The following is a 13,713-nucleotide window of genomic DNA, read 5'->3' as shown; positions in this document are numbered from 1 at the left end:
CAAACGCTACGCCGTAACAGGGTAGTTATAAAGGTAGCTTTCGGGTTTGTCAAGAAGCATGCTATGAGACATGGTCAATCAAGATGGGATTTGCCCCTCTCTGATTGAGAGTGATATCTCTGGACCCCTCGAGTGATCGGATCCGAAAATGCATGGCCATGCTACGTACGGTTAAGAGTTAACCTACAAAGGGATTCCGGATCACAGGATCGAGAAAGAGCGGTCAGCTTGAAGCTAGACCAAATATCGTGAGGCAAAGGGAATAGCATGTATATTATGTTGTGATGGTTCGTCTGATATGATCTTCGTGTGCGTATAGGAGTTGGCACGTCTTGCTAGAGGCCGCTACCGACTATTGGGCCGAGTAGGAGTACTCGGGCCATGTCTATACGTATCCGAACCCATAGGGTCACACACTTAAGGGGCTGAAAGCCCAATTCGGATCTGATCCGAGTTGGATTAGGTTTAGAAGTACTAATGGGCCTCGGACCTAGAGGCCCGTTAGGAACCTCTATAAATAGAGGGCTGGGGGAGCCCTAGGGTCCACACCTTTTGGTGAAACACACCTGCCACGCCTCCCACGCCCTCGCCTGTTGCAACTCACGGATCTAGCAATCCAGCTTGCGACGCTTCCTCTCTGCACATGTGGATACCTTGGAGGTGTTGCGCCTGCAGCACTTGGACAAGCCGCCGACGAGCCGACGACGACCCACGACGAGCCGCGGCACGGGAGGCGATCTTGCTGCACGTGGACGAGCTGCTGAGGAGCTGCTGGACGTTGACGTGATCGACTACGTACGACTACGTTGATCGACTACGTACGACTACGTGATCGTCTTCACTGCATCGACGCATATCTACATCTTCCGCACCAGTAGTGCGTCGAGTGGTAATCCCGTGATCCTTATACGGCAGTTCTTCCTGGTTTTACGCGGTAGAAATTTTGATTTGCGCTAGTGTAGCCTACCTCGTATCCCAACACTCCCTGCATGGGAGGTGGAACGTGTGAGTCTCTGGACGCCATCGGTCAACCAGGGCAGTCAGTAAGGGTCTGTCCATCGGAGGAAGGCCCCCAGCAACTACCTGAGCAATGTTTAGAAAGCCCGCTCTCTACAGGTCAGATGCCTTTGAAAACTTTGTTTAAGGATTCCGAATAGTTTGTGGTCATAATACCATAACGCATCCCTCTCTCATCGAAAGCCTGCGCCTATTTGTGCTTATCCTCCATTTCATCCTTCAAACATTGTTTAGCCTCATCGTTCAAGCCCTTCACTAGGTCTGCTAACTTCTCATCAAATTCTTTTTCCGTATGTACCATGCATAAAACCTTCAACTTTCCAATTACTTCCTTGTTCTTTTGGTGACACCACATATTGGAGGCAAAGTGCCTCGTGCACCACCTATGCACAAGCGGTGGAAAGCCATCCATGTGGTCGTTCGCACAATTTAGGAGGACATAGTGATGATCTAAGATCATACATACTTCCCATGACGGTCTAAGTACATATCGGCGAACAAATTTCATGAACCATGACCAACTGCCATTGTTCTCACTCTCGGCCAAGGCAAAAGCTAGAGGCACAAGCTGTTGTTTTGGATCAACAGCAACAACCATCATTCATGTACCCTAATACTTCCCAGTCAAGAATGTAGCATCAACAAGTATCACCGAACGACAATGTTGGAAAGACACGCGGCATTGTGTGAAGGACAAAAAAAACCCTTTGAAGGACGTGCTTATAAACACCATTGTCAGTTTGCATCGTGTTGAACGTGTGAGGGAACCATTTAATCCTGGGATTGTAGTAGGCCATAGCGGTGAGGACCCTAGGAATCATGCCATACAACTCCTTCAAGTCTCCCCAAAGCAGTGCAACGGCGTGTTGTTTCGCCCGCCATGCCTTTTAATACTTGACACGGTATCCACTAAAGGCAAATATGGACTCCACGAGACATGACACCGATGTCTTGCTGTCCGCGCGGACAATGCCTAGGATGCGCCGCCCAAGGTAGAAAGTTGTGCACTGCGCGTGCACTCGTTTCGGCTGAGAAGAACGGAAAGTACGAGGTTGCACAACATTTGAAGTCCTCCATTGTCCTGTGCATCAAATTAGGTGCAACCATACACACCACATGCATCCTTGCTTGCACATAACATCATACCTTAGGTTCTTGTCTGAGTGAACTACACTGAAAGGCCTATGTGACCTCACTACATAGTCAGCCAAGAAAAACTTGAGCTCCTCAAGATTGTTGAACTTCATTCCCTTCTTAATCATTGGATTCTCACTATAGCATATCCCTTCCCAAGTCACCATAGTAGATTCACATATGACTTTGTGGACCATGCTTATGTCCTTAGCATTGGGAATGGATGGGAGTTCAACATGATATTCCTTCAACAAGTGAACTCATTGGGGTGTAAGAATAACATTCGTCCACAGGACCAATGTCCTCTACATCTTGCACAGTTGTAGTGTTGACCTGCGGCCCATCCTCCTCAGATTGTGACTCCTCCTCCTCCTCAAATTCAGGCCCATTCTCCTCAGATTGTGACTCCTCCTCCTCCCATTCAAGCCTATCTCTAACTACTACATCTCATGTGCGTTGGCCTGAACATCTTCTGCCCCATTCTCCTCCTCAAAGTCATCATTTTCGGAACCTAGAGATATATCATCATAATCTATATTTGCTTCTTCCTGCTCAAAAGTATCATTATCAAAATCATCATTCACAATGGCCAAGCCAAAATCAGATTGGGTTTCACCTAAACCATGATGTGAAATTGTTGACTCTTGGGTACCATTCTCAACCACTAACCGGACTTCATCTCTCAAGGTAACATTTATGCTAGGCCTACGACAAATATCAACTACCACCTCCAAACATACGACATTATCATGCTCAACTACTTCCTTATATTGCTTCCAATTAGACTCGGATGTCAAATCCATGAGAACATAATGACGTCTAGCTTTCGCACAATCAAAACAGTCTCTCAATGTTATCTCATCCACTCCACATCCATACTTTGTCTTTGCACGGTCAACTAAATCTTTAAAACTTGGATGAACATCGAACAATTCCACTACCTCATTCATATTCTCAAACTCCCCATTCTCTTTCACAATCCCACCATGAAATATATGAACTAAATGATCCATCTACAAAATACAAAGACTGTGGCATACCAAATATAGCTCATTTACTATGAACAACAACAACAAACTACATTAATTCAACATATTAGACAAATAAACCTACACATGCCATTTACACTATACAAAGACATCAACAACTATAAAAATCGATGCATGCAACTACTTCTACACGTTATAATCGCGGGCAGAGAGTTGACTGCGTATGAACTAAGCATTCATTACTACATAACAAACTTGTAAATCATGAAAACTTCAAAACAAAATCCTAAACCTAGTTCACCTAGACACCCTTCGGTCTACTAAATGGAATGGTAAAAGAAGGAAAAAAGTGGAGGATACTTTCCCAACGACGCGGGGATCAATTCCCCCCCACTTTTCCTAACCCCAAATCACTGGATGGGGGGGGGTGGCCGGCGGCGAGCAAAGGAGGGCGGCTTGGGTCGGATTAGAGGAGGAGGAAGAGAGGAGGAAGGCCCAGCACACCTGTCAAGACTTGAAGCTTATCGCGCCAGCGCATGTGGCGCGGCAGTGGCTCACCCAATCAGCGACGCGCTGGCGTGGCAGCGCTGTTGTGCACTGCATGTGGCGCGGCAGCAGCTAACTGCAGCGCCACTGCCAAAGGGTCAGGCCGTGCAGATAAAGTTGGGGAGGGATTATTTTTAAAAATACCTTAAAAAGGTTAAAAAAATCCAGTCACGCCGGCCCCATACTTCAAGTTGCACCCTCACCGTCAACTCCACTAGATCCATGGAGGAGAAATGGCATGGCATGGATTCAGGATTTTGAGGGAGGGGAGCGAGATCGATTCGTGAGAATTTTCGCAAGGGCGCTGATGTTGACAGGAAGGGAGAGGGAGTACGTGCACGATTATTTCTCACGTGAAAAAGGATAGTGAAGGAAGTTGTTCTGACGAGTTAATCCACATGCACTTGGGTATCCATGCTGAATGCTGTGTGCGATAAAGTGTTCTGAACCTTGGCTTGAGGTGGAGAAGACATAATTTTTCAACATCAACTATAATGTGGGTAGTCTTAGTAAGTTAGCATGGTATTTTGAAGGTTTATAACAGAGATATGAATTCTTTTTTTCCTGTGGGCGAACCGGGAAATAGGTCTTGAATCTCATCACTATCCAAATGGTTAATAAACAGAAGAAACCATGTTTAATACTATATATACTTCGTGCTACATATAACCACCTAGTTAAGTCTATCTGTCTCCTAAATGCTTCAGATATTCAAATAAAATTAGCAGCTGGCAAAAAAGTTATGCATAATACTCCCTTCATTCCAAATTATAATTAGTTTTAACTTTTTAACATTCATACGTAGATACATATATATTATTTCTAGATGCATAGTAAAAGGTATGAAATAAAAAATTTAAAATGACCTATAATTTGGAACAGAGGGAGTATATTATTTCTACCAACAGAAAGGTCTCCTAAGCAATTTGCCTCTCAACTAAACAGATAGGCGAGTAGGGACACAATACAACCAATGCCGAAACAGGAGGCACAACAACATCAGGGCAAAGAGAATAAACATTATGGATTATACACACAGGATGAATTAACATACAACTCTTCATCATTGAAATGAAAAGGCTCAGCAATACACAGTTGCTCACTACTTCCCACCACATATTCTATGTCTGTTATGAGTTCAAAGATTTCCGTAGAAAAGGGTAAATTTCCGTTCAAGAAAAAAAAAGGGGGCTTATTTCAGATTGCAGCAAACCAAACTTCTGACACATCCAACATCTACCTATCATTGTTACTTTACTAGAAATGCTACGGAGCTGTCAGTTCACTTTCCTAAGTTCATTATACGGAAGGGGAACTCCCAAATATAGGAAAACAGTTGATCTTACACCCTTGAGATTCAAATATTGGCCTCATATGATCAAGAACAATGCTAATACATTGTTTGAAAAAAGAACAATGATAATAGGAACGAAATCACACACATATGAAGTAATCATCAACAAAGTAAACTGCTCAAATCAAAGATCAACCACTCACATCAACAACACAGTATCTAGTCACAATATCTAGTAAGAAAAGTGCATCATCAGCAAAATGCATTTTTTTCCTCGTAACACCAGCACAATGCAGATTCAACCCCAGAGGACAAACAAATACATATAGAAACCCATCAGGTACCCTTTCGCGTTACAAATGCAAGCAACTTGTGAAACTAAGAAAAAAGTAACACATCAACTGGAAAGAACCAAACATTGACCTGGAACGCAACTAATTTCAATAGCATGCAAAGAAAAGTTTCATCTTCAAAGGGGATTATAAATTTTACATTGTTCAGTTCAACTGATGTTTCAATTGAATAGCAACAATAAGAAAGGAGGTAGACATAAAGCATAGCAATATTCCATAACCAAACGACCATGTAAGATGAGAAAGAAGTTATGAACCGGTGGGGAAGAACCAAGTTAGATACTGCTGTTTGCACCGCAACTCAGTCATCACAGCCTCTGGAAGCAATGGAGTGATATTACCATCTCTCATGTTGCACACACCTGAATCACCAAGAGGGTTCACACATGGACCAAAATACTGCATAGATGGATTGTCGAAAACCCTATGCATAAAATAGATGCAATCCTCTTGAACTCCGCCTGCACACTTGCTAGCAAGGACTGACTTTGAGCATTCTGAATTAAGGAAGATTGCCAGCCCATCCAAGCTATCGACATTGATCCATCGGCCAGGGACGGTGGCGAGGTCTGTCTCAAAGACCTCAAACCAGGAAGTTCTGTCATGGTCTCCAACCCGAGCTTCATGTGGAAAGCTCATCCACCGCCTTATCATCAACAGCTTACCACTGCATTCTACTAAGTATCGTAGGACCAAGTAATCAATATCATCCGTGGCTCTGTATATTCGCTGCTGCTTGGGGTCCTCAGCAATGCACTTATGAAACCTCGATGACGAATTTGGCTCGTGAAGTCGTCCAACATCAAGCTCCAAGGCTTGAAGCCCATCATACTCGGTGATGGCGTAGAGCTTCCCATTAAAGAAGGCGATGTCATAGATTCTTCGAGTGCTACGAGTCCTCTGTGGGTCTGGTATCATTGCGCTGATGGCATCCAGTTGCTTGCAAGCAGAGACAGCAATGCCGTATCCTTCCATGATTATGATGGCAATGAAGGGATCTGGTGTTGAATCGAGCGGCGAGGACAGGATCCCTTGCCGTGCGTCTTTAGGATGTTAGATTGCTTGTAGCATTGAGACTCCGAGCGCCCTGCGCAAGGCGGGGAGCAGCTGCGGGAGAGGGAGCGTGAAACCAGAGAGAGGGTTCGTCAGGGAGCAGGCGCCGTCGTCGTGCACGAGGAAGGCCAGGTCATCGACGGCGAGGTAGCGGAAGACGCGCTCGCGGAGGATGGGCGCGCAGCGGACCGGAGCGCCTTGGAGGTCGACGAGGGTCCCGTCGCGGAGCGCAAGACACGGGAGCGGCGGGGGCAGCCGCGGCTTCCGCTGGGCGGCGGCGCGCCAGGGACGGCAGACGGCGCGGAGGCGAACACGGTCGGCGAGGGACGGCAGGAGATGGAGCACGAGGTCCAGAAGGTCCGGCGGCAGATTCTCCCACGACGACGGTAGCGCCACCATCGCCACCTGCTGTTCCTCGTACCAACAACGAATTCGTCAATCCAAATCCAATTCGATCGTGAGGTTTGAGACGGATCGAGGAGCACTCGCCGTACCTGGAGCCTGAACCGCTGAAGCTCGCACCGCGCGCCGCTGGCGAAGGAGGCCTGGAGCTGGGGCGACGCCGCGGCGTCTGGCGGCCGGCTGAGGAGGAGGTGCGGCTGAACTGAGGACGAATTGCTGGTGGTGACCTGTGAAGCTCGTGGGGGCTGTGGCTGTCGTGAGAACTATTTCCTTCTCTTAATAGGCCTAGGGCCCAAACGGAATACATTCATCGGCCCATGAAGAAAATAAACACGACTATTCAGCCCAGTGACCTAAAAGGAAACTTTCAGCATGAGTCGCATCTCCCTTGCATCCTCCAATCAGCAGCGAGATAGTAGTTGTTTGGTCTTGGTAGAGCTGTAAGACATTGTCCATGAATCCATGATATCCGAGTACTATCCTTATCAAAATAGGGCATGTTGTGATTTGTATTCGCTATAAATCGTTTGACACCTAGGAGATCAACTTGATGTCGATGCCATTTTATACTTCGTAGTTCGTCCTATTGGTGTATATGAAATTGTAACAAGTCCCTCTCTTGTTGGAATGAACATCAATCTAATGATCTAGTTTCCTAGATTATTATTACCATAGGATGATAGGAGTAATTTATGTTTCCTCCGTACCATTGTAAAATCTTATGAATTCACACTCACATTATGCTCATCATATCGCCATTAGCACCTCAGGAAAACTAGGCCAACATATCTCTTGAGATTGACAAATTTTGCCACGGGACGAAAGGCAAACAATTTCCCTTGGCTTGCAAATAAAGAGTTTATGCATCAAATTGATTGAAAATCTTGCATAGTTGATAGTTTGATTCTATTGATCGTTTCGGTTGAGTGGCAGAGAAAGACCAAGTCAGTGACAGGAGTTTGCTCAAAAAAACCAACGCTGGTAACTTTTTTGCTAAAATTTTCTTAGGTTGAGAAGACTATAATTCTTAGAATTTTGCTGAACTTTCGAACCTTTTCCGTTAGTGCCAGATCATTCTACAGTTCACTTCAAGACAACTGGGACGCACACAGGAATCTTAAAGTTCTAATCCATGGCACCCATGCGGCCATGCCGTGAACATTGATCCCTTGATCATACTCTTAATACAAGCACTATTTCTATGCTACACGGACATTTTTCGTGTGGCAAAATCCACAACTACCCATGCCTTGATGCCTAGAGTATCAACGCGCCGCGGCGGTGGCGGCGTGGTCGGAGGTCCAGCCATCGGCCATCTCGAAGCCGTTGCGGCGGTGGCGGAAGTCCTCCCGCGCCTGCTCCACCTCCTCCCTGGTGTTCATGACGAAGGGCCCGTCCCGCACCACCGCCTCGCCGTGCGGCCGCGCCGCCACCAGCATGATCCTCGCTCCGGCGCCCGCCGCCTCGGCCCGCACGTCGACGCCGTCGCCGTCACCGCCGAACACGACGAGCGTGCGCGCCCCAGCGGAGGCGCCTTCGTCGCCGGGGAAGACGGCCTCGCCGCCGATGACGTAGGCGCACGCGTTCCAGCTGCGCGGGACGGGCTGGCGCAGGCACGCGCCGGGGCGCAGGGCGACGTCGAGGCACAGCGCCGGGGTGCGGGGCCGCAGCGGGGAGCGCGCGCCCAGGCACTCGCCCGCGATGACCTTGACGGAGACGCCGCCGTCGTTCTCGGCTGCGGCGGTGGGGATGGCGTGGCTCGCCAGGTCCTGGTACATCGGCTCCACCCTGCACGTACGCCAGCAGCTCAGCTGATTAATTAGCAACTCCCCCAAACAGAACGAGATGAATTCGCAGTGAGAGCATGGCGACATGGACACGTACATCTTGTCCTCGGCGGCGAGGTTGATCCAGATGTTGATGCCCCGCTGCACGCCCTCGCCGCCGGGCACCTCCGCGTGCACGACGCCGCGCCCCGCCGTCAGCCACTGCACGATCGAACACACGCCGGGTCAGTTGACGATTACATGTCAACTCTCTCTCTCTCGCTGACCAATTCTTCCATGCGCGCTACCTTTACATGAGTGGACTCTGACTGCGGCTCAATGCTCATGGTGATCGGTGCTCTAGTGCTACTACGCCTACTTTTAATGCTCCATGTTGTGTCAAAGGAGCCGGAGATGCAGCATCCGGTTTGCATGGACTGGGGCACCTGTCCCTTTCACAAGCAAAGCATATGGATGTGCTTCTTTAATTTTATAGGGTATCTGGTAAACATTTAGCTGCGTTGCATTTTCTACAGAATCATGCAATTCACACTAAGCTATTATGGACGGACAAGCAATTTACATTCACTTCTCCAATTTAAGTAGTATATGAGCAGAGAGTTTGGTTTGCACAATATAACCCTTGACCTTAAAGTGGAGGTGTTACTGTCAACTCTCTCACCATGCATTATATTAGCGCGCACGTACTGTCTGACCAGTTCTATGCGGCGCTAGCTTCTCATGAGTCATGACTGGGCTCTGACTGCATCTGTGTCACGTGCTACGGTGCTAGTGCTACTAGGCCTACCTTTGAACGCTGGATTTTTGACAGGAGCCGGAGATGCAGCATGTCCGCTTTGCATGGACTGGGGCACCTGTCCCTTTCACAAAGCAAGCATATGCATGTGCTTCTTTTATAGGGTATCCGGTAAACATTTAGCTGCGCTGCTTTTCCACATAATCATGCAATTCACACTATTATGGACGAGCAATTTACATTCCCTTTTCCAATTTAGTATAGATCATTTTAACTTTATTAAATTCATAAAGTTTGTTACGATACCCCCACCCCACTCGATGCCCTTACTTCTCTAAGCTCAGAATTTAACCTGCAACTCCAGCAATGATCCCTCCCCTGCTATCATATGACATGTGGGTCCTGCTCTTCTCTCCTCCCATCCCCGGCCGCCCTCTCCTATTTCTCCCGAGCACAAGAGGACGGCGGCGCTGCTCCGTCGCCCCGTCCCTGTTCCTGGAGCTCCCCGCCGCTGCCCGTCAACCCCCTTGCGTGCCAAGCCCAGCAGCTCACCGCCGTGGAGGAGCTCGGCCACGGCAAGGACGGTGAGTGCTCCGGCGGAGGAGCCCAAGGTCCCCGGCGCCGTCCCCACCTTTCTCTCTTCTCTCCCACATCTTCTTCTCTCGCTCCTGCCCTGCCGCCAGCGAATTTGGCCGTGAGCTCGAGGTGCTGGCGGGGGGATTTTCCCTGCTCTGCCCTCTTTCCCCTCCGCCTCCTCCCACGGCAGCTGGCAGGAAGGGCCGCTATCGTCGTCTGGCAGGCGAGGAAGGGGCGTCCTGGCCGGATCTGGCCCTTGCGGCTTCCAGCTTCTCCTCCGACTCCCATGCGCATGGCGCACGTGGAGTACAAGCGGCCGGCGGATTCGGCACGGCTGCGCGGGGTCAGGCGGCGGAGGGGTCGTGAAAGCTGCTTGCGGATGGTGGGAAGGAGGCGACGATGCTGGATGTGGCCAGACGCGGGCGGATTTGACCGTCCATGGATGGATTCGACGGGAAGACGGTGGCGCCTGGGCGGGAGACGAGAGGACCGCGGCGCAGATGGATTCGTCGAGATGGTGCAGGGATGAGGCGGCGACGCATGGAGAGGTCGTAACGGGGATGGGAAGCACGGGATCCGGCCGGTGGTGCGAAGCGGCGGCGGTGGCGTTTGCGCCCTGTGCGCGGAGGCGGCAGTCCGAGCCGGCGCGCGAGCGGGAGGGGAGGGGAAACCGAAGGAACAGAAAAGAAGAAAAGAAGGGGCCTCTCTAGCCATCCGGGAGAAGGGGTCGGAGCAGGGATTTGGAAGCCTCCCGGCTCGAGCAGGCCTTGCTGCCTTGCTGGAGTGTTTTTTTCCCTCGGTCCCCAAAGTAGATCGAAGAAAAGATCTGGTTTTTGTTGCTCTTAGATACACTCAATATTTAGATGTATAATACAAGAAAGTTAAAACGATCTATAATTTGAAACGAAGAGAGTATGTGCAGAGAGTTTGGTTTGCACAATATAACCCTTAACCTTAAAGTGGAGGTAGTGGAGGTGAGGGTAGTTAATTCCTAGCTGTTTTTAAGACAACTCTCTATTATGTTTTTGTCCACTTTCCCTTGTAATTAATCTGTGTTTTATCTGACTGCGTAGTCACAAGAAACCATGAGCTAATAGGCTAGTGAAATTTAGAAAATTGTGTTTACCACCTCCTAGTGAGCTCTTCTGTTCGTTAGGACTGAACAGGGACCGTCCAAGGAGCACTACTATAGAAGAATAAATATATTTATGTCTGACAGCTCATTCTACAAGGATATTTTAGAAAATTCTCTTAATATAATCTGTGTGTGTTGCATGCTGCTGTGATGGGAGACCTAACCTGAACATCTCCTGTGTTGATGGTGCCCTTGTGTCCTGAAAAGTCATGGTAACTGACACCTCCCTGAAAGCAACAGGTGTGGGAAAACATTTTGTCAGTGCAATTTACAAATTAAATCAACCTCACAACATCATAAGTACGGTTCGTAAGGATCATAAGAAAATTGTATGAACTCGTACCTCGAGCATATAGGTGACGTTCTCAAATCCTGAGATAAAGCAAGAAACAATAAAGGAAAAAAAAACAAAAACTCAGATTAGAAATGATTATTTTGGTACATTATAAAATGATTATTGATTGTATTATTTGCAAAAAAAAAAGTATTGATGAAGTCGAAGGAAATATATTAACCTCTGTGGGGATGATCAGTAAAGCCAGCTGGCGCAGAAACTGAAAAAACAAAGGAAGGGAAAAAAAGAAAGGTGTGAATGAATTACGTATCAACTATATATAATTCATATTTAAGTTTATCCATGACAGAAATTAAGACTTTTATGTGTTTCCCTTCAAGTTCAAGGGGGGCGTTTTTCAATTCCTCAAAAAATGGCCAGCTAGACTTTTGATAGAGTAGAGTAAGTTTGGTATTCCCTCCGTTCCAAATTGCAGGTCATTTTAGCTTTTTTTAGTCCATAGATATAGTGTATGTCTAGGTGCATAATAATATCTATGAACCTAGAAAAATCAAAACGACATACAATTTGGATCGGAGGGAGTACATATCAAGACATGTTAAATTAAAAGCCACTTTATCAGTTGCCATTTTTGCTTTGTATACAAGAACAGAGATGGCCGGTACACGTCAATATCGTCTTGATGTATAAACAGATGGGAAAAAAAAAACATGATCTTGACTGCATAAGCATAAGCCGGGATAATTGTGATGTTAATTGACGTACACTCGAACTCGTCGAAGGACAGGATAGGATCCAACTCCGGCAGCTCAGGCCTGCAGCAAGGAACAGTTAGCGCGGTTAATGATCTAATTATTCAGCTCCTAAAGGAAGTTTCTGACTATAACATCAGGATTATCGCAAACGAGCTCCAGGAACACTCAAGAATATATTGTCACCTGCCGATGCTCCGCCAGAGCGCAAAGCCCTCCACGTAGGGCTTTCGCTCGCACGTCAGTGTCCGGACCACCGCCCGCGGTTCGTTCATCACGTCGCCGTCGTCGTCGTCCTCGGGACGACGCAGCTCCTCGGTGCCATGGCTGATCGGACATGTATATATGGTCCCATCAGCTCAGGTATAGAAAACACACACATGGTGATAATTCACTGTCTATATGTATACGCAAAAGAAAGATGATTTGCAAAAGGGAGATGACATTTCAAAGAAGAGGCACAGGAGGAGCTGGCCGGCGGCAAGCCGAACATGTGTACGCCGGCTGCAGCGAGGAGCCGATCGATCGAGAAAGAGAGTTGGTTAATCATCAAGCAAAGGTATTCGTGCACGTGCGCTTACCTCTCAATCTTGACAGCCTCCGCGGGACCGGGATGCCGCCTCTCGACGACGACCGCGGCGGCCGCCATTGCCGGCCCGGCCGATCCATGGACAGGAGGGACCAGGGGCATGCAAGCTGTAGCGGCAGACATGGCGGCGGAGGATACGGGTGTGTGTACGGACGAAACAATTGCTGCGCCGGCCGCCACGTGGAGCAAATTCAATGAGCAATGGAGGCACGGCGGTGGTGGCTGTGGCGCTGGTCGTCGCCCCGGCCGGCGTTTAAATACCCGCGGCGCGAGAGCAGGCGGAGGGGATCGCGTCAACCGGAAGCTGAGGGGGGCGTGAAGACAAGAGGTGTGAACGCCCCGCCGCGGGTGGGGCCCGGGCGGCCCATGCCCGGTGGTTGCGTACTCCCTCTGCTGCGCTGCATGTGTGGTGTGGGCGCGTCTTGTACGCGATGCGGGGTGGGCCCCGCCGCCGCCGAGAGAGCTCCCGTGCACTCTGTCCTGCATGTGTGAAGTGTGAACGCGGGGTTTGTCGCGGCAGCAGCATCGCCTCTCGTGATTAGGCCGTGCGAACGTGCGTGCGAGTGCGACTCCACCAGACTTGGGTATGTTCTCGGGCAGCGGACCCACCGTGGCGGTGAGAGATGTCGTCGGCGAGTGGGATCACGTGTACGGGGTCGAGAAAAAGCCATTTCTCCTCCCGAGTTTTGCAGATGTCCACTGTAACTTGTTGTAAGACCTTTTCTTCAAGGGAAAGTCATTTTTTCCCAACTAATTAGAGGATGGGCTGGACAGTATGCAGTAGCTCTCTTGCTTTTTCCTTCTCCCATCTTTTTTGTTCTCTTTAGTTATGTTCCATGTGTAAACTCTTTTTTTTTAAAATGATATATTAATAGGTACGAGAAACTCAGCTCCTCCTATTTCATAAAAATAAGGAATCCTTATTTTTATGAAATGTATTTTTGCTTGGGATGCATAAAGTATATATGTGCATGCATAAAAAGCAAGAGAATAGAATGGTGGAAGAAGTAAACATATCGCACATAACCTCATTGTCTTTGGAATATGGAAGCAAT

General features: G+C 48.4%; 1 protein-coding gene and 1 pseudogene across 1 annotated transcript; both read right to left on the bottom strand.

Annotated features, from left to right (window-relative positions):
- Positions 1-5,418: 5,418 nt before the first annotated feature.
- LOC117861225 (F-box protein At2g26160-like) lies at positions 5,419-7,672 on the bottom strand (annotated as a pseudogene).
- Positions 7,673-7,821: 149 nt separating this feature from the next.
- On the bottom strand, positions 7,822-12,926 carry LOC117861226 (pirin-like protein). Its single transcript, XM_034744749.2, has 8 exons — positions 12,651-12,926; positions 12,256-12,396; positions 12,083-12,132; positions 11,538-11,576; positions 11,366-11,394; positions 11,187-11,249; positions 8,673-8,776; positions 7,822-8,576 (listed from the first exon to the last, which is right to left on the bottom strand). Exons 1-8 carry the CDS (start codon positions 12,779-12,781, stop codon positions 8,054-8,056), a joined length of 1,080 nt encoding a protein of 359 aa, XP_034600640.1. The 5' UTR covers positions 12,782-12,926; the 3' UTR covers positions 7,822-8,053.
- Positions 12,927-13,713: the final 787 nt, after the last annotated feature.

Source organism: Setaria viridis, chromosome 6 (assembly GCF_005286985.2).
Source record: "Setaria viridis chromosome 6, Setaria_viridis_v4.0, whole genome shotgun sequence".
NCBI lineage: Eukaryota > Viridiplantae > Streptophyta > Magnoliopsida > Poales > Poaceae > Setaria > Setaria viridis.
Note: the sequence above shows the minus strand (reverse complement) of the source record. Positions and strands in the feature narration are given on the sequence as shown.